This window comes from Chelonoidis abingdonii, chromosome 12 (genome assembly GCF_003597395.2).
Source record: "Chelonoidis abingdonii isolate Lonesome George chromosome 12, CheloAbing_2.0, whole genome shotgun sequence".
NCBI lineage: Eukaryota > Metazoa > Chordata > Testudines > Testudinidae > Chelonoidis > Chelonoidis abingdonii.
The window spans coordinates 6584465-6608634 of NC_133780.1; the positions used below are offsets into that span (position 1 = coordinate 6584465).

Here is a 24170-nt window from a genome sequence, read left to right on the forward strand (position 1 = left end):
CCGAATTCTAGGACTAAGCTAGCACCCTTTGAGATACTTTTTGGACATGTACCCCCTTCCTTTACTTCTTTGGTTTCAATGCCTAGTGACACTGAGCTGACTTGTGAAACAGAAGTTTATGTAAAAGCATTGCAGCAGCATTTAATCACATTACACCAGCTCTCAGCACAGTCTCAATCTTTACCATTGTGGGAAGCTGTTCATTCTATCTCACCAGGTGACCCAGTGTGGATCAAAACTTACCTAAAGACTCCACTTCAACCCCAGTAGCTAGGACCGTTCGAGACTATCCTGGTAAGCCCCACTGCTGTTTGGGTCAAGGAACTTCCCACTTGGATTCATCATACCAGAGTCAAACGGAGCCTTGCTAGGGAGTCCAACCTGGTAAAGGGTTCCCCAGAAGCAGACAGCATCGGACTTTGAGGGAGCCATGCATGTTAACCCCACCGCGAACCGGGTGAGCCAGAAGCAGATGACCTCCTTGCCTAGCACACATGGACTGCTACCCCTTTGGGCAACCTGAGGTTAAAATTCAAGAAGTAGTATACTGGTGCCCATTGCCCATGGAATGGCAACGAGTAGTCGCCTGGGGAGTTGGTGGACTCATTTGTGTATTGTTCGTTGTTTTTCTTTTGTGGTGGTTGGATTAACTAGGGGATATGAACATAATGCCTTTATTCCCTTTCCTCATGAAGTGAAAGCCCGTATGCCAGCACTGAATAACATTTCGTGTTGGGTATGCTCCTTAATGCCAATAGATAGTCACCGAGGTCTTCCCATGATCCCCATACCTCTTAGCCCTATGAATATGACATGGACTTCTTCATGGAAGGACTCTTCAGGCTTGCAGAACTTAACCTGGGCAGATTCAGGAATCCAGATTAATAGATACCTTACAGTGTGGAAGCGACCTGGTGAGTGGTGTTTCCTGGGCTCAGGAAATGTGCCTGTAGGAGTTAGCAATTGTAAAGCCTATTTTAATTGAACCCATTTTGGTGAAAGATGGGGACCTGACTGTACTCTTGTACAAGATTTACTCTGGCCTGGAAAGTCCTGGTATGTTTTCCCTGCTAACTTTTGCAGCTTGTTTAATTGATTGGTATTGGATAAACCTCATGTGTTTACCAAAATACATTGCTTTATAGCACCAGATCTATCGCACACTGATTGCACTGCAGTGCTGGAGCATTCAGAGATCATTCACATATGCTGTATGAAAAAACATTCTTTTAATTCTTCAGGTACTGAGTACTCTGTGTCAGTGTACTGATAATGCTACTAATAGTTTTCAAGGTCTCTCTGCCTGGACTGGATGGTATTACAAACCCCGATATACTGCATCTATTATATTTAATCCCCTGTTTGGAGTCTATTGGGTGTGTGGAGAAAAGGCTTATTTAAGCTTGCCTGACTCCTGGAAGGGGTCATGCTATTTGGCCTGGTTAGAACCCCCTGTCCTATATCGAGATCACCTTCCTTCTGGACCTTTAAGAAATGTGCGAGGTGCCAAAGAGGATGTTGACTGGTCTCGACCCCTTACCTGGAAAGCACTTAATGATTGGACAGGAATCTGTGCAGCCTTTTTTTTTTTTTTTTTTTTTGCATGTAGAGGTGCCACTTACTGTATAGGGCAAGGTATAATGAGATTACAAGAGTGTTAGAAATAATGGCTAATACCACTGGTGAGGACCTCATTGATCTGGCTACCAAGCAAAAACAGCTTAGGCAAATGATTCTTCAAAATAGAATGGCCCTGGACATTTTGTTAGCCTCACAAGGAGGGACATGTGCCTTAACAGGACAAGAATGTTGCATGTATATTCCTGATGTTTATAACACCACATGGGAGAGGGCAAAACATCTTGAAAAAATTGCAAGGGATCATGGAGAGGAGTGACCAGGCTGGAACTCCTGGTGCAATGATTTATTTAGCTGGTTGCCTGATGTAGGTGGATGGCTGCATAACTTGCTTAAAAGCGCTGTTATTTTTATGTGTGGGTTACAACTGCTTTATGTAATTATAAAATGTGGGTGCTGTGTAACTGCTTGACTGTGCAGAACAGCCCCTAAGGTCAGGCAACCTTATCATGTAATCTAAGTTGTGTTCCTCGAGTCCCCTTAGTGGGTCCTCTAGGAACAAAGGGGGGGACTTGATGAGTGTGGTGTTGGCCTAGTTCTGCTTAGCAACCCAGTTCAGCTTAGCAACCGATCAAGGCCTACTGAAAAATTTACTGGCTGGGGTAGACAGGCCAGCTGTGTGGCCTTGCTAGATAAGGGAATGCTTGTAGAGGCTGGGAAAAATGCTTGCAGACACTTTTTGAAGTAACGTGGTCGTTGGTTTTTTTTTTTTTTTGTACTAACCATGAAGTTATCAGGACATAACAGTTGTTCTTTGTTCCTCTCTTGTATGCTGGGAACATATAACTGGGAAGGTACAGTGATGACGTGACGTAAGTGATGATGCGATGAAGTGGCTAATAAAGACAGTTTGCACCTGCAGAGGGGAGGGGCTGATTCTGTATGGAGTGAGATGGGCAGTTCTCTGTTCTGTGGGATGCTACAATAAAGAACTTGATAGTTGGATCCTTTCTGGTCATTGCCTGTCTCTTTGGGGTCGGACAAAGAGTCGTCTGGGATAAGAGAGATCCCTGACACCCTCTTGCTGTCCCCTGCTGCTCTTGGTTCCCCTGTCAGGGATATTTTCCTGTCGCTCTTCTCATTTCTGTTTTCCACCATTTCTCACAGACTCTCTCTCCTTTTTATTTTTGTTTTATTTAAATTTGCATTTTTCTTCTGGCTTCTTCTAATTCCCTCTGGTTAAACCTGCCCTGTGGCAGAAGCTCTGGCTGGGAGACCCCAGTGAGATCTAATCCCACAGATTTGTACAAAACGGTCCCTCCTGCTGCTTCCCCCCAAATCTTGATTGATTCATGTTGTGTCCCTGCCACCCCCACCTCTGCCCCTCAGGGCCCCTCTGCCCCTCCTGCAGGCCCACGGGTTTTTCCCTCCTCCCCCTTCCATCCCTGGGGCTGCAGGGGAGGGGCTTCCACAGGTCATAGAGATGAGGAGCCAGGAGCTGAGTCATAGAGACTAGAGTGTGTGAGGCTAGAAAGGCTGATTTTTGGTTCCCCCGTGGGATATTCCCCCTCCACCGCCCCACCGCCCCCCCAGGGACACAGTCGGAGCGGGGTGTATCTGTCACACACCCAGAACCAGGGTCGGATTCTCCCCCCAGGGACGGAGCCCGGCGGGAAAGTGAAGATCGGGGCCTCGTCACCAGCATCGATAAATGTCACCTGCCCCCGGTCACAGTCCAGACAAACCCCGATCCTGCTGGGGAACCGGCTCAGGGGCAGGGGGGTCGCAGAGGAGGTGAGAGCCCGGAACTGACCCTCCCACCAATTCCACTCCACCACCCAGATCCCCATCTCAGGGGTATGGCTGATCCTTCCCTTCCTGCTCACAGACTCTCTCCGGCCACCCCCATAGCCCAGAGTCCTCCAACCCCCACCTCCACCTTCCAGCAATGTCTCCCTGAAGTGAACCCCTCACAGCCCAGCACACATTGCTCAGTCTCAAATCTCTTGGGGTTCTTGGGTAGTCGCTGCCGTTTGTCTTCCCGTCTCACACTTTTCCCATCCTCAGACAGGATGAGCCAGAGATGAGCCATGTCTGGATCCAGAGTCACATTCGCTGGGGAGAGAGAGAATCAGACCATTGGGGCAGAGCTCAGCCCTGGGGGAAGCTGGGACCATTTCTCACACTCCCCAGCAGTCCTGTCCTGCCTGGGACAGGCCTGGATCCCAGGGAGCTGCCTCTGTCCTGGGCACCTGAGACTGAGCAGGGATGTCACTGCAGTTCTTCAGTCTGTGTAATGGGACCCACTTCATTAGTTTTTCATTTGCTTGCTGAGGCTTCAGCTCCCTGCTCCCTCTGCTGGGGCTGCTCCATTCCCAGCATCAGAGAGACAGCAAGGAAGGTTTTAGTGAAAAGGGAACAGAGGAGGCAGGTACCAGCTTTGAAATCCAGAGCTAAGCTCCCGCCCTTAAATGCAGCCTCCACACGCCAGCCAGAGAAGGAAGAGCCAATTAAGAAAAGAGAGTAGGAAATGGCATTGGGTGGGGTAGCCTCCACTCCCAGGCCAGGGAACAGAGAGGAAGGTGCAGCTTGGGGGAAGAGCTACTTAAGAGCAGAGAGTAGGAGGTGGCATTGGGTGGGGGAGCCCATCCCCAGCCCAGAGGGAAGGGAGGAACTATCAGCCTCACAGGGAGAGCATCTCCCCGATCCAGGAAGCAGGGATCAGCTCCAATGGGAGCAGCTCCAATGGGAGAGCCCAGCCCTGCCCAAAGGAAAGGCAGGATGTTGGAGAAGCATGCTGAGGGAGACCCTCTGCACAGGGATAAAACAGAGGGATGCGTCAGCCCTCAGGGCAGAGAGCTCTGTTCACAGGCTGCTCAAGAAAAATTTTTCTGTTCAGCAGCATGGGCATGAACTCAGCACTAAGGTTGGTGTCAGGAGTGTTTGTGTGACTTCAGCGTGGGAGCTCCTCACTATTCAGTGTGTTGTTTTTAGCGCCGTGTGTGTCACGGTCAGTGTTGGTTCGGTTGGTAACTTTAGCTACAGTCTCATGAAGACATTTTTGGATAATTTAAAGAGTCTTCAGCTGAAATCTCACCCTGTCTGAATGTTCCTAGAGATCTTCCTCTTTTTGTCTCTAGTGCAGACGGCAGAGTGTCTGGAGGGGAAAGGAGAAAGGAAATAAGATTTCAGGATTTCATATTTATAACAGCGTCCCCACTCTCAACTCATAGAACTGTCTTTAATTATGACAGAGAAACACACCAAGAAACCTCAGATATTTATATAAAAAGGTTCTGAAACTGCCTATTTCCTCTCTCATTCAGGCATCTCCCAGCAATTGAACCAATGTCCTTGCAGCCTCATGACCATCCCAGGACAAACAATCTGTAAGTGAGATTTACTTTTCCCCTCCTCATCCCCTCCCACGCACCGGGGTAGTAGCAGCAGCAGCCCAGGGCTCGGGCTATTTAAAGGGCCCATGGCTCCCCCTGATTCCACCGCCCCAGCCTTCTGAATAGCCACGGGAGCCCTGGGAAGCTGGCGGGGCTCCAGGGGCTATTTAAAAGACTGGGGCGGTAGAATCAGGTGGAGCCCCCCCCTACCCCAGGGCTCTGGGGGTTATTTAAGGGGCCTGGTGCTCCCCTGCTTCTACCACCCCAGCCCTTTAAATAGCCATGGGAGCCCTGGGGAAGGAGTGCTGCAGAAAGGGATCTATGGGTCATAATGGACCACAAGCTAAATATGAGTCAACAGTGTAACGCTGTTGCACAAAAGCAAACATCATTCTGGGATGTATTAGCAGGAGTGTTGTAAGCAAGACATGAGAAGTAATTCTTCTGCTCTACTCCACGCTGATTAGGCCTCAACTGGAGTATTGTGTCCAGTTCTGGGCGCCACATTTCAGGAAGGATGTGGACAAATTGGACAAAGTCCAGAGAAGAGCAACAAAAACTACGAAATGTCTAGAAAACATGACCTATGAGGGAAGATTGAAAGAACTGGGTTTGTTTAGTCTGGAGAAGAGAAGACTGAGAGGGAATGTAACAGCCTTCAAGTACCTGAAAGGTTGTTACAAAGAGGAAGGAGAAACATTATTCTCCTTAACCTCTGATAGAACAAGAAGCAATGGGCTTAAATTGCAGCAAGGGAGGTTTAGGTTGGACATTAGGAAAAAATTCCTAACTGTCAGGGTACTTAAGCACTGGAATAAATTTCCTAGGGAGGTTGGGGAATCTCCATCATTGGATATCTTTAAGGGCAGATTAGACAAACACCTGTCAGGGATGGTCTAGATGGTGCTTGGTCCTGCCATGAGTGCAGGGGATTGGCCAAGATGACCTCTTGAGGTCCCTTCCAGTTCTGTGATTCTATGTCCGGTTGCAGAATTCTTTTCTTCTGCAGAAAATACATTCTGCCCGAGACGTGCTGCAGTTTCCCCTTTCATCCACCACAGTCCACCGTGGCACCAGAACAGATTAATCTATTTGTGAAAAAAATATTACCAGAATCTTTTTTTTTTTTTGGTCTGTTACAGACATAGTTGCTGACAGGTATTTTGGAATAAATTACCAAAATAATGGAAACTGGTATGATTATATTGAGTTATTCTGACATATAAAATATGCAGAATTTTAAAACATTGTGTGCAGAATTTTAAATGTTTTTGGTGCAAAATTCCCCCAGGAGTACAATATCTAGGTCCCGTCATGGATCTTTCTCTTTGTCTCCAACTCAAATGGAGAGAACAAAGTAACCCAGCATGTAGCAGCTTCATGAGGTCAGGAGCCCTGCCTGCTTTTCCTGATCCCACATGGCCCCCAGGACTCCCCAGAGAAGGGTAAGCTAATGAGAAGCACTGCAATTAGGTTGGTTGTTTTGTGCTATGTGATCTGCTCTCTCCTGTGCTTAATATGGTGAAGTGAAAAAGCAATAATGTGTTGGACGTGTGCAAAGAGTCTCTCTCTGTATTAATGCTTCACAACTAGTGTGTGACTCCAGAGAGAGTTCAGCTGAAAACCAGAAGGCTCTCACCTTGGCATGGAGTTCTGGGAGATGGTGTGTTTAAGCATGTGGGAGTCTGGAGGGTCAGTTCTGCACCACGGGATTAGGTAGCGGGTTCCAGGCCTCAGGATAGGAAGCTGTTCCTCTTCCGGTCTCAAAAGCTTGAATTATCTGGGGATTCTGGAGGTCAGATACGAGGCTTTCCCTTACAGCAGTCCGGTGGCACCTAACAATTTCTGGGACATACACACCAGTTGTCATGGTACAATTCCCCACTCTGAACCTTAGCGTCCAAAAGATGGGGTACCAGCATGAATTCCCCTAAGCTTGATTACCAGCTTAGGACCTGTAGCGCTGCCACCAACCAGGAATTCCAGTGCCTGGTACACTCTGGTCCCCCCAAAACCTTGCCCGGGGAACCCCAAGACCCAGACCCTCTGCATCCTCTCTCTTTCCAAAATAAGAAGAACCCTTCCCCCGGCGTTGCTCTCCCAGCTTCCCCTCCCGGGTCCGAAATCACTGTATCCAACTCCTATCACAAAACAGAGAGGACAATCACCTTCCGCCCTCCTTTTCTTTCCCCCTCCAGACTCTCTGAGAGAGAAAGAATCCGACACTAGAGAGAAATTAGTCCTCTCTCCTCCCTCCCTCCTTCTCCTACCAATCCGGGTGGATCCAGACCCGTCCCCGGGGTCTCACACACCAAATTAAAACAAACACAGTTTAACAAGAAAACTTTAATTAAAGATAAGAAAAACAGTAAAAATTATCTTTGTAAATTAAATGAATAGGTAACGGGTTTTACTAAATAGGCCATGAAACCCCCAGCCTAATACATACAAAACAAATTAAAATCCTTCGCAAAATCACAAATTGAACCACTTCCAGCCAAATGCACAATCAACCTTCCACCAAATCACATTTGCAAATAAGGAAAACAAAAACACCTAACTCGCTTTATCTTTCTAGACTCACTATTTTGAACTGATAAAGCCTTATCAGGAGATGGAGAGAAACCTGTGCATTCTGGTCCATCCTGACGCCCCCAGCAGTGAACAACCAAAAACTAACACACCAACGACAGAATTCCCCCCTCAGTCTTGAAAGTATCCTGTCCCTATTTGCTTCTCTGTCAGGTGACAGCCAGTACTGAACTTGTAACCCTTTTACAGTCCAAGAGATATACAGTAGTCCTTGTGCTATACTTTTCTATCTGTTTATGACACGTACAAACAGAAACCCTCTCACTGCCCTAACATTCACATCTTAACTCGACATGGTGGTTCTGGTGAATATTTCTACGTGTCTGAAATATTAAATTCAGAGACATGAATGGAGAGGTCTCCCCCTCAGGGCTGTCACATCCCTTCCCCTTTGGCTGTGGGGGGTTCTTTCCTAGATGCTTGTCCTGGTTTCTGCGTTAGGGAGAGGCTCTCCCTCCCGTGCTGCCACCTCCTTCTCCCTTTGCCTTGGGTTGGGAAGGGGTCTTCCTGGGCTGGGGAGAGACTACCTCCTGTTCTGCATCTTCCACCATTCTCTGTGGCTAGGATAGAGCAGCTGGCAACTTTAACCCCCCCACCTGCCATGTCCTGCCCTTCTCCTCCCCCACCCTCTCCCCACAAGACCCCCCCTCCTGCTCATCATATCCCTCCTCACACCTCCATCCCCATGTGACCTGCTCACCAGTTGCCACATCCCTCCTCACCTCTCTTGCCCTTTGAGGCCCTTTCCCCTATCACCACATCCCTTCTCAACCCCCATCCTCACAGGGGCAGCAGGAGAGGAGGGATGCAGCGACTCATGGCAGCTGAGCAGGAAGGGGGCGGAGCCTGGAGTGGAGCAGGAGTGGAATGTGGGTGCAAGAAGTGGGACAGGGAACTAGGCTCCCCCAGGGGAAGCTTCACCCACCGCCCATGTTATGGCTGTTTTAGTGCTGGAGGGGTTCACACTTGTTACCTGGCGAGTGAAATCTAAACACAGAACTCACAACCCGCATGGGGTTTGTGCCCTGCTTTGTAACTGCTCTGAGGTTGGCATTCACATTCCTCAATTACTCTAGATTAGGGGTTTTCAAAGTCTGGGTTGCGGCTGGTCAGGAAAAGCCACTGGCAGGCCGCAGATGCTTCGTTTACCTGAGCGTCCACAGGCACTGCTGTTCACAGCATCCAGTGGCTGTGGTTCGCCGTTCCCCTTCCCCTGACCAGCCATGACCCAGACTTTGAAAACCCCTGCTCTAGACAGCATGATGGGAGAACTGAACCTGAGTCTTACACATGGCAGCTGAGTGCTCTAACCACGGGAATAAATGTTATAAGCTGGTTGACATCCTCAAAACCACATTCTCCTTCCCCCAGCCTCTCACATTTTGTGTGGAGCGAGGCAAGTGCCTACCTCATTCCAGCAAGAAACACTTTAGAAGCCTGAGCCACCTGACGTCACGCGCTGGGTTCCCATCTGTGGGTTGCTAAGCAGAGACAGATGCCCCTCTGCAGCCCCAATTTAGGCACCTGTCTGTGAGAGGGGGCAGGGCTTAGGACACCCCTTCAGCCATCTCTTGTCGGCATTGCCAAGTGACGAGCTCAGATGGCTCCCCCATCCCCACTGAGCTGGCTTTTGTGAATCACACTGTAAGGTATCTGTGATGCCTATTCCCTGTGCAGGGAGTTCAGGCCCCAACTCAGCTTTGCAGAGTTGCAGATTGTGATTTTCTGGTTGTCTACAAATTAGACCCTGCCATGATGCTCAGCACTGCAACACCAAGTCCCTTCATGGATTGCACCCTGTGTAACCAGTCACCTCTCTGCAGAGCACAGCTGAGCAATTCCTGATTGACATGGGTGTGCACAGGACAGAGACAGCGCACAGGCTGGATAGTGACACATCACAGTAAAACCCAAACTCTCTTCCTAGAGGCTCAGTATTCCCCATCGGTGCTAGGGGGTCACAACCAAGTCAGGAAGCAAATCCCATGGCTCTGTTTTTAATGTTTTATTTACAGAATTATGGTTGCCAACTTTCTCACCGAACAGCCTTGTCCCAATGTGACTAATAATCACAGCATGGAAAGGAGATTCCCCAGCTAATGAGAACAGTTTTCTTAATGACACAACAACAGTACAGTTGCTCAGGAATTAATATAGGGAATTAATGAGTTACAGTCTCTCTTTCAGTAACGTGCGATAAATCCCTCTGTCCCTCTCATATTCCCTTTCCTTCTCCCTTTTCTTTCATACTACCATTTTCTACTCAGCATTTTTGTAGCCCTCACTTCCCATCCCTGTTTGTTTTCCTCTCGCACTAACCTCTCCTCCCTCCCACAGATCATCCCCCATGGCTGCTCCATTCTTTTCTCTGCTTTTACCCTTTCCTCTCTTGCTGAACGGCTCATTCCCCAATCCCATCAGGGATATTTTCCTGTCACTCTTCTCATTTCTATTTTGCACCATTTCTCCTGGACTCTCCCTTTATTCTTGTTTTATTTTCATTCACATTTTTCTTCTTGCTTCTTCTAATTCGCTCTGGTTAAACCCGCCCTGTCCCTGCCTCCCCCAGTGCTGCAACCTCAGGAGTTAAAAAAATAAATAAATCACGACATTATTAACCTTAAAAAAAAAAAATTGTGTCAACGTTTTTTTGTCAATCTGTAGCCATCTCACCCTCCCGCTGCCCTTGTGTGACAATTACAGGTTACCAGCTGTCCTGCAGTTACAGGAGATGGTGACTTGGGAACCTGCGGCAGGAGCTCTGGCTGGGAAACCCCAGTGAGATCTAAGGACACAGATCTGTACAAACCGCTCCCTGCTGCTGCTTCTCCCCAACCCCCCAACCCTGATTGATTCGTGCTGTGTCCCTGCCACCCCCACCCCTGCCTGTGCCCAGCCCGGCTGTTAGTACTACCCCCTGCCCAGCCCCCACTTCTGCCCCTCAGGGCCCTTCTGCCCCTCCTGCAGCCCCAGGGGTTCTTCCCCCTCCCCCTCCCATCCCTGGGGCTGCAGGGAAGGGGAGGGGCTTCCACAGGTCATAGAGATGAGGAGCCAGGGGTTGGGTAGACAGGAGTCCTCCAAGGTCATAGAGACCAGGGCGTGTGAGGCTAGAAAGGCTGATTTCAGGGCCCCCAGTGGGATATTTCACCCCATTTCAGGGACACAGGCTGAGCCGGGATCCCAGCCCCGCCCAGAACCAGGGTCGGATTCTCCCCCCAGGGACGGAGCCCGGCGGGAAAGTGAAGATCGGGGCCTGGTCACCAGCATCGATAAATGTCACCTGCCCCCGGTCACAGTCCAGACAAACCCGGATCCTGCTGGGGACCCGGCTCAGGGGCAGGGGGGTCTCAGGGGAGGTGAGAGCCTGGAACTGACCCAGCCACCGCTCCACAGCCCAGATCCCCCCCTCAGGGCTACGGCTGATCCCTCCCTTCCTCCCCACAGACTCTCTGGCCACCCCCACAGCCCAGCCTCCCCCATCCCCCACCTCCACCTCCCAGCAATGTCTCCCCAAGGTGAATCCCTCACAGCCCAGCACACAGGACCAATAGTCAAATCTCTCAGGGTTCTTGGGCAGATCCTGCCATGTGTCTCCCCATCTCACACTTTTCCGATCCTCAGATAGGACAAGTTGGGGATGAGCCGTGTCTGGATCCAGAGTCACATGCACTGGGGAGAGAGAATCAGAGCGTTAGGGGCAGAGCTCAGCCCTGGCGGAGGCTGGGACCATTTCTCACACTGCCCAGAAGCCCAATTCTGGCTGGGACAGGCCTGGATCCCACGGAGCTGCCTCTGTCCTGGACACCTGAGACTGAGCAGGGATGTCAGTTCTTCAGTATGTGTAATGGGAGCCACTTCATTCCTTTTTCATTTGCTTGCTGAGGAATCAGCTCCCTGCTCCCTCTGCTGGGGCTGCTCCATTCCCAGCATCAGAGACACAGCCAGGAAGGTTTTAGTGAGGACGAGGCAGGTACCAGCTTTGAACCCCAGAGGGAAGCTCCCTCCCCTAAATGCAGCCTCCACTCCCCGGCCAGAGTAGGAAGAGCTAATTCAGACCAGAGAGTAGGAAATGGCATTGGATGGGGTAGCCCCATCCCTAGTCCAGAGAGAAGGGAGGAGGTGACCAGGACCCATGCAACCATTTAGGTGAAATAGTCATTTGGGGTGTGCCATTTTCTTCGGCAGCGACTGCGGCGGCTGGATCTTCAGCCACCCTGGTTGCAGCCGGCATTTAGGCGAAGGGCGCTGGGGCAGGGGAGCGTGGGGAGGGCCACCTGCAGCAAGTAAGGTGCAGGGCAGCGGCATGCAGGGGAACTCCCCACCCCAGCTCACCCCTGCCCCGCCTCGTCCCTGAGCACGCCGTGGCTGATTCACTTCTCTCACCTCCCAATCAGCTTAGGCGCTGCAAGCCTGGGAGGCAGGAGAAGTGAAGCAGCGACGGCGTGCTCAGGGTGCTCGCGCATGGAGCAGGGGTGAGCTGGGGCAGGGGGCGTGCCTCAGGGCAGAAGGTGGGGAGCTGCTGCAAGGGGGCGCGCCTCAGGGCAGGGGCACGGGTGGGAGAGCGCAAGATGCAGGTCTCGCCTAGGGCGTGAAACATTCTTGCACCAGCCCTGGAGCTAAGTCTTGGGGATAGAGGACGTCTCCCCAATCCAGGGAGCAGCTCCAATGGGAGAGCCCAGCCATGCCCAAAGGAAAGGGAGAATGTTGAAGAAGTACGATGGGGGAGACCCCCTGCACCGGGATAAAGCAGAGGGATGCGTCAGCCCTCAGGGCAGAGAGCTCTGTTCACATGCTGCTCAGGGAGAGCTTTTCTGTTCAGCAGCGTGGGCATGAACGCAGCACTAAGCTTGGTGTCAGGAGTGTTTGTGTGACTTCAGCGTGGGAGTTCCTCACTGTTCAGTGTGTTGTTGTTAGGGCTTTGTGTGTCATGGTCAGTGTTGGTTTGGTTGGTAACTTTAGCTACAATCTCATGAAGACATTTTCTGATAATTTAAAGAATCTCCAGCTGTAATCTCACCCTGTCTGAATGTTCCTAGGGATCCTTCTCTTTTTGTCTCTAGTGCAGATGGCAGAGTGTCTGGAGGGGGGAAGGAGAAAGGAGATGAAATTTCAGCCTCTCATATTTATAACACCGTCCCCACTCTCAACTCCTAGAACTGTCTGTTAATTATGACAGAGAAACACACCGAGACACACTCAAATATTTAATATCAAAAAGTCTGAAACAGTCTCTTTCCTCTCTCATTCAGGAATCTCCCAGCAATGGAACCAACGTCCTTGCAGCCTCACAATCATCTCAGGACAGACAATCTGTAAGTGAGATTTACTTTTCCCCTCTTCATCCCCTCCCACCCTTCAAACTCCAGTTGGTTTGGCTCATTCACTTACTGCTTTTTGTCATAACTTAGACTCAGAGCATGCAAAGACTTTAGCATAAAAATAACTTTACCAACTTTGGTCCCTTTGACACTAACGGGATATTGCGAGTTTGCTAAATCCTGCTCTAACTGTGAGCTGTTGGGTCTGTTTACTCAGCATCTCTACAGAGAGCAACACAACGGGGCCTTGTCCTCCACAGGCAGAAATACAAATAATAGTAAAACCATTTTATAATTGTGGAAATTGAGATGGGGAAGGTTGATTCAATGGGACAAATTCACCCCTGTACCAGCAAGAGAGGGGTGACTCTGCTATTCAGTGGCTGCAGGGGCCGGTACAGACCTTGGCACAGGCGGAGGAAGTTCTGAAGCCAGCCAGAGTTACATCCCTATGACAATGGCCCCCAGCTGTCTGGCCCAGCGTTCAGAATATGAGAGGCTCAGCTTTACGCTGCCCACATCCCTCTGTCCCTTGTCCACCCCCTCTCTTTTCCACCCGCCCTCACCACCGCCACCCCATTCCCAGTCCTCTCAGGAACCGGCCTTGTGCCTGAAGCTGCTGTGGAGGAGGCTATCATAAGCTTTCCCAAATCTGGACCTTAGCGTCCAGAAATCTGGGTGCCTGCATGAACCCCTCTAAGCTTAATTACCAGCTCAGATTTGATCTCGCTGCCACCAGCCAGGAATTTCCAGGGCCTGACTCCCTCTCTGGTCTCCCAAAGCCTTCTCTGGGGAACCCCAAGACTCAGAAGCTTATCATTATTTCGTTAAGCAATTGACTCTGTATACATTGATCACCTTGATACAGAAAACATATTTTATTCTTGTTTCTTTTTTTTTACTATAAAGGTCTTTTTAAAATCCTGTTTGACGGGGTTTTGCCTCATGGTTAAGGCCTAAGCGACACTGAAAGGGAAAGGGAAATCCTTTGCTGTAGGCTTGACTAGTTTGAATGCAGCCTCGCCAGTAAATTGCCCTCTCTGTGCATTTCAAGGATTTTTGAAAGTTACATGTTTCATCGCCCAGGCCACTATATCTCCAGGTGTATGGGCGAGCTGAAAAGGGAAACAGATAAAGAGAGGGGCTATCTGAAGAAAATAGCGAGAGTTGCTTGGTTTTCGCCCTTTGGGGTTGCCCTTAGACCAAGTAAGCAAGAGCGCGTTTGGACTGAACCATCTTGGAGGGAGGGGTTAGTCCCACCCAGACAGCGGCTATAGGGAAATAAGTTACTCCTCATGAGGATGGAGCATAACCAAGGAGCCTCTCAACGTCTGAAGCAGGTCACTTAAACGTAGCCTTGGTAGAGGTGGGGTATCACAGTCGAGATCCAAGAGATCACCTGACGCCTGTAGAAATATTCTGGTGAAACCGCCTTAAAGGGGCCCAAGATTTTGGGGAGCTTCACAAGCACGCCCCCACGACTTTCCCTCCAAAAGGCGACCGTCCAACAGAACGATCCCGGAGGCCATGTGGAATTCCCTCTTATGGAGACGAGGACCCCTCGCGGCGAAGCAAATGCGCGTTTGCCGGAGGGTGCTAGACGGAGTCCCGGTGGAAAAGAGTTAATCCTAGGGAGTGACTTTGGAATCAAGGAAGGGTGAGGCGGGTGGGATTTGGGAAGGGCGTACAGCTGGGGGTCCGGTAAACTACGCATAGAAGTTTCTGGAAGCTGTGGGCCAGAACAGCTGGGTCAAGCATTAGACATGCAAAGGAGATTTGAGCTCTGCGACTGCGGGCTCCTAAACAGCCTCCACCTCTCATATTCTGAACCTCGGGGGCCGTTGCAAGGTCGTCAACCCGACAGCTGGGCCGTTGCCTCCATCATGCGGGAATTAGCCAAAAAACTCTGATAGTGACGCTAAGTTCCAACGAACTCCTCCGCCCTGTCTTCGCCTAAGTTTCTGGTAGCCTGCTAAGGGAATTCGTCCTCATTGGAATCAACCCTCCCATCCAACTTGCCCACTGCAATAGGTTAAACCCAATCGAATAGCTGTAGTTCACCCTCTCCTTGCTGGTATTGTAACTGGGCGTGATTTTGTCCGCCAGAGACTTAGAATCCAACCCTTCCCTTCACCTGCGTCAAATTCTTATCAACTTATATAAAGTTCTTTCATTGTTATAGTGAATATTTGCTCGTGAATAGTGGAGGACATCAAGGCCACCCGCCTAATTGTGTCTAGGCTCTCTCTGTAGAGTATGCTTGAAGCTAGTATAAATACGAGAACCCCACAGGACATAGTCTACGACAGAAACCATCGCATCGTAATAGCATGTCAGTTAGGTCAAAGTGTACCAAGAGTCAAATGGTATAACTACGCAGATTATTACTTTCCTATGTACTGAGGTTAACCGAACGGTATCCACTGACAGTTGTTGACACACGATGTCATAAGTTATTTATTGTAATGCTAACAGAGAATACTTTAGCGATCAAGTTTCATACTAGAGCCCAAGAGTTGATAATTGAGGACCACACAAAACCAGCAATACTAGGAGGGAAGTTAATTCTCCCTGGCAAGCAGCAGAGGGTGGAACGGCCCTGCGGGAGTTTGAAGGGTGGGAGGGATGAAAGAAAGTAATCTCACTTACAGATGTCTGTTCTGAGATATGTGGCTGCAGGACGTTGTTCTTTTGCTGGGAGATTCCTGAATGAAGAAGGAAAGAGAGCGTTCAGACTTTTTGATATTAATATTGGAGTGTGTCTCGGTGGTTTCTCTGTCATAATTAACAGACAGTTCTAGGATTTAAGTGGGACGGTGTTATAATATGAGAGGCGAAATTTCACCTTCCTTCTCTTCCCTCCAGAACTCTGCCATCGCACTAAGACAAAAGAGAAGGATCCTAGGAACATCGACAGGGTGAGATTACACTGGAGATTCTTAAATAATCAGAAATTTTCATGAGATTGGTAGCTAAGTTACCAACCAACCAACACTGACCATGAACACAAAGCCTAACACAACACACTGAACAGGGAACTCCCACGCTGAAGTCACACACAAACACTCCCTGAACACCGAAGAGCTTTAGTGCGCGTTCATGCCAACGACTGGTATACGCATTAAAGCCACGCTCCCCCCTGATCCCCTACCCCACGACCTTCTGAATAGCCACAGGAGCCCTGGAAGGCAGGGCTCCAGGCTATTTAAAAACTGGGCGTAAATCAGGTTACCCCCCTACCCCAGCTCCTGGGGTTATTTAAGGGCCTAGGTCTCCCACTGCTCTACCACCGCCACCCTTAAATACCATGGAGCCCTGGGGATCTGCCAGAAAGGATCATGGTCATAATGACCACAAGCTAATAAGTCAACATGGTAACGTTGCACAGAAGCAAACATCATCTTGAGTATTGCAGAGTGTTGTAAGCAAGACATAAAATTCTTCTGCTCTACTCCACTGGATAGCGCCTCAACGATGTATATGTGTCAGTCTGGCGCCAAATTTCAGCAAGAGTGGACAAACTGACAAAGTTCCGAAGAAAGCAACAAAACACGAAATGTATGAAAACCATGACCTACTGAGGAAGATTGAAAACCGGTTGTTTATTGCAGAAGAGAAGACGGAGCGAGAATTCCACACAGCCTCAATACCGAAACGTGTTACAAGAGAAGAAAACATTCTCCTTAACCCTATCGAACAAGAACAATGTGCTTAAATGCACAGCACAAGGAAGTTTACGTTGGACATAAGCGAAAAAATTCCTAACTGTCAGGACTTAAGCACTGGCATAAAATCCTAGAGTTGGAATCTCCATCATGGATATCTTTAAGGCACATAGACAAACACCTTCAGGATTCTAGTGGCTGGTCTGCCATAGAGTCAGGATTGGCCCAAGATGACCTCTGAGCCTTCCAGTTTCTGTGTTATGTCCGTCGCAGAATCTTTCTCGCAGAAAATACATCGCCCGAGAACGTCGCATTTCCCCTTCTCATCCACCAGCACGTCCACCGCTGCACCAGAAACAGATAACTATTTGAAAAAACCATAATACCAAAATCTTTCTTTTTCTTGGTCATCTTCAGACATAGTTCGCTGACAGTATTCGACAAATATCCAAAATAATGAAACTGTATGAATTAATGATTATTCCGACATATAAATATCAAAATTCAAAACATTGATGTGCAGAATTTAAATTGTTTTTGGTGCAAATTCCCCATAGGACACAATCTAGTCCCGTCAGGATCTTCTCTTTGTCTCAACTCAAAGGAGAAACAAAGTAACCCACTGTAGCACGGCTTCCATGATCCAGAGCCCGCTGCTTTCCCTATCCCACATAGCCCCCAGGACTCCCCAGAAGAAGGTAACTATAAGAACACTGCAACTCAGTGGTTGTTTGTCATTGTACCTGCTCTCTCCTGCTTTCATATGCGTAATGGAACAAGCAATAATGTTGACTTGCAAAGAGTCCTCTCGTAGTAATCTCACAACACTAGGTTAACTCCCAAGAGAGTTCAGCTAAAACCCGAAGCTCCACCTGCTGGATTCTGGAGATGGTGTTAAAGCATGTGGAGTCTGGAGCGGTCATCCACCACGATCCAGGTAGCGGTTCCAGCCTCAGGAAAAAGCTGTTCCTCTTACCGTCTCCAAAGCTGAATATCTGCGGATCTGGAGGTCAGCATACAGGCTTCCTTACAAGCAGCCGTGACCTACAATTCTGGACTATACACACCATTTCATGTACATATCCCCACTCTGAACCTTAGCTCCAAAATGGGGTCCAGCATACATTCCTAATCTGAATTACAGCTAGGACCTAGCGCGCCACCAACCAGGTAATCCCCATGCCCTGGTACCATCTGCCCCCAAAACTTCCCGGACCCCAAGACCCAACCCTCTGCATCCTCTCTCTCAAGAAGGTGAAGAAGACGCTTCACGCTCCGCGTTGGCCTCTCCCAGCCTTCCCCTCCCTGGGTCCAGAAATCACGTGATCAACTCCTATCACAAAACAGAGAGGACAATCACCTTCCGCCCTCCTTCTTCCCCCTCCAACTCTCTGAGAAGAAGAAATCCGACACTAGACAGAATTAGCCTCTCTCCTCCCTCCCTCCTTCTCCTACCAATTCCCGTGATTCCAGACCCGTCCCCGGGGTTCACCCAGCAAATAATAAAACAATCAGTCTTTAAACAAGAAACTTTAATTAAAGAAAGAAAACACAGTAAAAATTACTCTTGTAAATTAAATGAATAGGTAACGGGTTTACTAATAGGCTCATGGAAAACCCCCACCTAATACATACAAACAAATTAAAATCCTTCCAAAATCACAAATTGAACCCTTCCACCAAAGCACAATAAACCATTCCAGCCAAATCACATTTGCAAAAAGAAAACAAACAACACCTAACTCGCTTTATTCTAGATCACTATTTTGACTGATAAGAGCCTATCAGGAGAAATGGAGAAACCTGTTTGCATTCGGTCCCCTGAGCCCCCAAGTGAACAACACCAAAAACAATAACACAACAACACAGAAACTCCCTCCCTCAACTTGAAAGTATCCTTCCCCTATGTTCTCTGCCCAGTGTACCAGCCAGGCCTACTGAACTGTCTAAACCCTTTTACAGTCCAAGAGTATAAAGTCACTTCGTCTATAACTTTCTAATCTTTATGACACCGTACAACAGAAACCCTCTCACGCCTAACATTCACACCTACTTACTGACCAGGGTGGTTCTGGTGAATATTTACTCGTGTCTGAAATATTAATTCAAAACATAATGATGGTCCCCCTCAGGCTGCTCACATTCCTCTCCCCGTTGGCTAGTGGGAGGTTCTTTCCTAGATCTTGTCCGGTCATTGTCGTAGGTGAGACGCTCTCCCCCTCTGCACCTCCTTTCCCTTCCTGGGTTGGAAGGGTCTTCGGGCTTGGGATAGACTACGCTCCTGTTTTCTGCACTTCCCCATTCTCTGTGGCTAGTACTGAGCACTGGCACTTAACCCCCATCCATTCCGCCCTTCTCCTCCCACCCCTCCCCAAAACCCCCCTCCATCATATCCTCTCTCACACCTTCCATCCCCATAGACTTGCTCACCAGTTGCCACATTCCCTCCTCACCTCCCTCTTGACCTTCCCTATCCCAACATCCCTTCTCACCCCATCCTCACAGGGCACATAAAGATCAGCGACCATGGCACGCATGCAGGAAGGGCGGAGCTGATGAGCAATAAGTGGTGCAAGATGGAACAGATGGAACTAGGCTCCCCCATGGAAACCCCACCGCCCATGTTATGCTGTTAAGTGCTGAGGGTTCACCACTTTTACTGGCTAGTCGAATCTACAAACAAGACCACAACCCGCATGGGTTTGTGCCCATGCTGATCAACTTCGCGAGTTGCATTCACATCCTCAGATTTACTCCTAATAAGGTTTCAAATGGCGTGGGTTCGCGGTCAGAAAAGCCACTGGCAGCCCGCAATACTCGTTTACCTACGTCACAGGCACGCGTTCACAGCACCCAGTGCTGCTGTTCCCGTACCCCTTCCACCGACCAGCCATACCCAGACTTAAAACCCCTGCTCTAACAGCATGAGGAGAACTGAACTAGCTTCACATGGCAGCTGAGTGCTCTAACCACGGAAAAAATGTATATAACTGTTGACATCCTCAAAACCAATCTCCTTCCCCCAGCCTCTTACATTGTGTGAAGCGAGCAAGTGCTACTCCCTCATTCCAGTCAAAAACACTTTAAAGCCTGAGCCACACTGACGTCCACGCGCTGGGTTCCCAATCTTGGTGCAACAAAGACAGTGCCCCTTCAGTCCCCAATTTAAGGCACCTGGTCTTGAGAGGGTGCAGGGCTAGAATCCCTTCATCCATCTCTGTCGTCATTGCAAGACACTCAATGGCTCCCCCATCCCCACGGAGCGGCTTGCTGATCACAATGGTATAATCGGTGATCATTCCGATGCCATCTCGATGCAGGCCCAACTCTAGCTTGCAGAGATTCAGGGACTTGTATTTCCTGTTCTACAAATAACGCTCCATGATGCCAGCACTGCAACACCCAAGTCCTCATGGTTGCACCCGTGTAACCATCACCTCTCTGCAAGCACGCTGAGCACTATCCGAATTGACATGGTGGCACAGGACAGAGACAGCCAACAGGCTGCAGTGACAACATCACACAGCCAAAACCCAAACTCTCTCCTAGACGCTCAGTATTCCCCATCGGTGCTAGGGCAAACAAGTCAGGACACAATCCATGCTCGTCGCCTTTAATGTTTTATTACAATTATGTGCCATTTCTCAACCGAACAGCCTGGTCCCAAGGACTAATCAAAGCAAGCTGACAACGGAGATTCCCAATCAGCTAATGAACAGTATCTTAATGAACAACAAGCAGTAACATCTTTGCTTAACGAAGATAATATAGACAGAGAGATATGTAAATTGAAGATTACAGTCTCCTTGCAGATTTAAGCAGACGTCTCGATAAACCTCTGCGACCTCTCAATCATATCCCTCCTATCCTATTTCTCCTTTCTCATACTACCTCTTCTACTCACATTTGTAGCCTCACTACCCATCCTGTTTGTTTTCCTCTCAGCACCAACCTCTCCCCCCTTCCCACAATCATCCCCATGGCCTCTCATTCTTTTCGCTTTACCCTTCCCTCTTGCGAACGGCTCATTCCCCAATCCATCAGGATATTTCTGCACTCTCTCATTCATTTGCACCATTTCCTGGATCTCCTTATTCTTGTGATTTATTTCTCACATTTTCTCTCTGCTCTTCTATCGCTCTGTATAACCCCCTGTCCTGCCTCCATTGCGCAACCTCAAGATTAAAAAAAAATTAAATACAAACCGACATTATAACCTTAAAACAAAAAATGCGTCAACCGTTTTTGTGCAATCTTAGCATCTCACCCTCACCGCTCCCTTTGTGTACAAATACAGTTACCACTGTCCGTCAGTTACAAGAATGCCATGGAACCTGCCAGGAGCCGGCTGGAAACCCAGTGAGATCTAGGACACAGACTGTACAACGCTCCCTGCTGCTGCTCTCCCAACCCCAACCCCGATTGATTGTGCTGTGCCTGCCACCCACTCCCTGCCTGTGCCAGCCCGGCTGTTAGTACCCTGCCCACCCCACTTCTGCCCCAGGGCCTCTGCCCTCCGCATCCCCAGGGGTTCTTCCCCTCCCCCCCTCCCGTGCTGCAGGAAGGAGGGGCTCACAGTCAATAGAGATGAGGGCAGGTTGGAACAGGAGTCCTCCAAGGTCATAGAACCAGGGCGTGTAGCTAGAAGGCTGATTCAGCCCCAGTGGATATTACCCCATTTCAGGCACAGGCTGAGCCGGGACCCAGCCGCCCAAACCAGGTCGATCCTCCCCAGGGACGGAGCCCCGCGGAAGTGAGATCGGCCTGTCACCACATCGATAATTCACTTGCCCCCGGTCACAGTCAGACAAACCCGGATCCTGCTGGGGACCGGCCAGGCAGGTCTCAGGAGGAGAGCCTGAAACTGACCCAGCCACCGCTCCACACCAATTCCCCCCTCAGGCTACGCTATCCCCCCTTCCTCCCCACAGACTCTCGCCACCCCACACGCCCACCCCCCATCCCCCACCTCCACCTCCCAGCAATGTCTCCCAAGTGAATCCTCACAGCCCACACACAGAACCAATAGTCCAAATCTCTCAGTCTGGGCAGATCCTCATGGTTCCCATCTCAACTTTTCCGATCTCAATAGGACAAGTGGGATGACGTGTCTGGACCAAGTCACATGACTGGAAGATAATCAACGTTAGCAGAGCGCACGCCCTGGCGAGGCGACATTTCTCACACTGCCCAAACCCATCTGCTGGGACAGCTGGTCCCACGAGACTGCCTCGGTCCTGGACACCTGAACTGAGCAGGATCCAGTTCTTCAGTATTGTAAGGAGCCACTTCATCCTTTTTCATTGCTTGCTGAGAATACTCCTTGCTCCCTCTGGCTGCTCCATCCCAGCATCAAGACACAGCCAGGAAGGTTTTATGAGAGGCAGTACCACTTGAACCCCAAGGGAACTCCTCCCTAAATCAGCCCCACTCCCCGCCAGAGTAGAAGACTAATCAGACAGAGAGAGGAAATGGCATGATGGTAGCCCATCCCTATCCAAAGAGAAGAGAGTGACCACCCATCAACCATTGGTGAAATAGCCTTTGGGTTCCATTTCTTCGCACGACTGCCGGCTGGATCTTCACCACCCTGGTTGCAGCGGCATTTAGGCGAAGGCGCGGGGCAGGGACGGTGGGGAGGCCACCTGCAGCAATAAGGGCAGGCAGCGCAATGCAGGGAACTCCCCACCGCAGCCACCCTGCCCGCCTCGTCCTAGCACGTCCGTGGCTGATCACTTTCACCTCCCAATCAGCTTAGCGCGCAACCTGGAGCAGGAGAAAGTAAAACAGCGACGCGTCAGGGTGCTCGCGCATGAGCAGGTGAGCTGGGCAGGGCTGCCTCAGGCAGAAGTGGGACTGCTGCAAGGGGCGCCGCCTCAGGCAGGCACGGTGGAAGCGCAAATGCAGGTCTCCTGCCGGCGTTACACATCTGCACCACCCTGGACTAAGTCTTGGGATAGAGGACGTCTCCAACAGACACTCAAGGAGCCAGCACTGCCCAAAGAAAGGAGAATGTAAGAAGTACGAGAGACCCCTGCACCGGAAAAGCAAGGGATGCGTCAGCCTCAGGGCAAGAGCTCTGTTCACATCTCCAGGAGAGCTTTTCTGTTCAGCAGGGGCATGAACGCGCACTAAGCTTGTCAGAGTTGTGTGACTTCAGCGTGGAGTTCCTCACTGTTCAGTGGTTTTGAGGGCTTGTGTTCATGGTCAGTTGGTTTGGTTGTAACTTTAGCTACAATCTCAGAAACATTTCTGATAATTTAAAGATCTCCATGTAATCTCACCCTGTCTAATTCCTAGGGTCCTTCTCTTTTGTCTTAGTGCATATGGCAGAGGTCTGGAGGGGAAGAAGAAAGGAGATGAAATTTCACCTCTCATATTTATAACACCGTCCCCACTCTCAATCCTAAGAATGTCTGTTATTATGACAGAGAAACAAACGAGACACACTCCAAATATTAATATCAAAAGTCTGAAACAGTCCTTTCCTCTCTTCATTCAGGAATCTCCCAGCAATGGAACCAACGTCCTGCAGCCACAACACCTCAGACAGACATCTGTAAGTGAGATTTACTTTCCCTCTTCATCCCTCCCACCCTTCAAACTCCATTGTTTGGCTCATTCACTTACTGCTTTTGTCATAACTAGACTCAGAGCATGCAAAGACTTAGCATAAAAATATTTACCAACTTTGGTCCTTGACCAACGGGATTTGCGAGTTGCTAATCCTGCTCTAACTGTGACTGGGGCTGTTTACTCAGCATCTCTACAGAACAACACAACGGCCTTCTCCAAGGCAGAAATACAAATAAAGTAAAACCATTTATAATGTGGAAAATTGAGATGGGGAAGTTGATTCAATGGACAAATCACCCTGTACCAGAAGGGTGATCTGCTATTCCAGTGCTGCAGGGCCGTACACACCTTGGCACCAGGCGGGCCACGAATTCTGAAGCCAGCCACGAGTACATCCCTAGACAATGGCCCCGCCGTCTGCCACGTTCAGTAAGACCACTTCACGCTCCATCCCTCTGTCCCTTGTCACCCCCTTCTTCTCCACCCGCCCCGACCACGGCCACCCCATTCCCATCCCTCCAGGAACCGGCCTGTGCCTGAAGCTGCTTGGAGGAGCTATCATAACTTCCCAAATCTGCCTTAGCGTCCAGAATCTGGTGCCACTGCAATGAACCCTCTAAGCTTAATTACCACTCAGATTTGATCTCGCGGCACCGTCCCCAGAATTTCAGGCCTACCCACTCTCTGTCTCCCCAAGCCTTCTCTGGGAACCCCAATGACTGCAGAAGCCCTGAGTCCTCATCACCAAGGTAACACCTCCTCCCCTTGTCCCCTTATCTCATACCCCAGCTCCCCTCCGGTTATCCTGGCAACTGTACTTCAATCCTGGAATGCAAAACAGAAGGCAATTTACTTTCGCCTGAGGCTTGCATTAAACCTATCAAGCTAACACAAAGAGATTTCCCCCTCCTTCTTCCTTACTTAACCAGAGAAAAACCTCAACAGATTTACAAAGCGAACTTATATAAAAAAGAAAGAAAACCGAGTAAAAATATCTCTTATCAAGTGGACATTATACAGAGCATTGCTTTAAGAAAATACGAAAA

General features: G+C 49.6%; 1 protein-coding gene across 1 annotated transcript in view; it reads right to left on the reverse strand.

Moving 5' to 3' along the window:
* Positions 1 to 10719: 10719 nt before the first annotated feature.
* Positions 10720 to 24170, reverse strand: part of LOC116821109 (zinc finger protein RFP-like) — a 20175-nt gene continuing 6724 nt past the window's right edge. Inside the window, 2 exon segments of the mRNA XM_032774022.2 lie at positions 10720 to 11234; positions 12583 to 12642. Coding sequence (XP_032629913.1) covers positions 10720 to 11234; positions 12583 to 12642 — 575 coding nt within the window.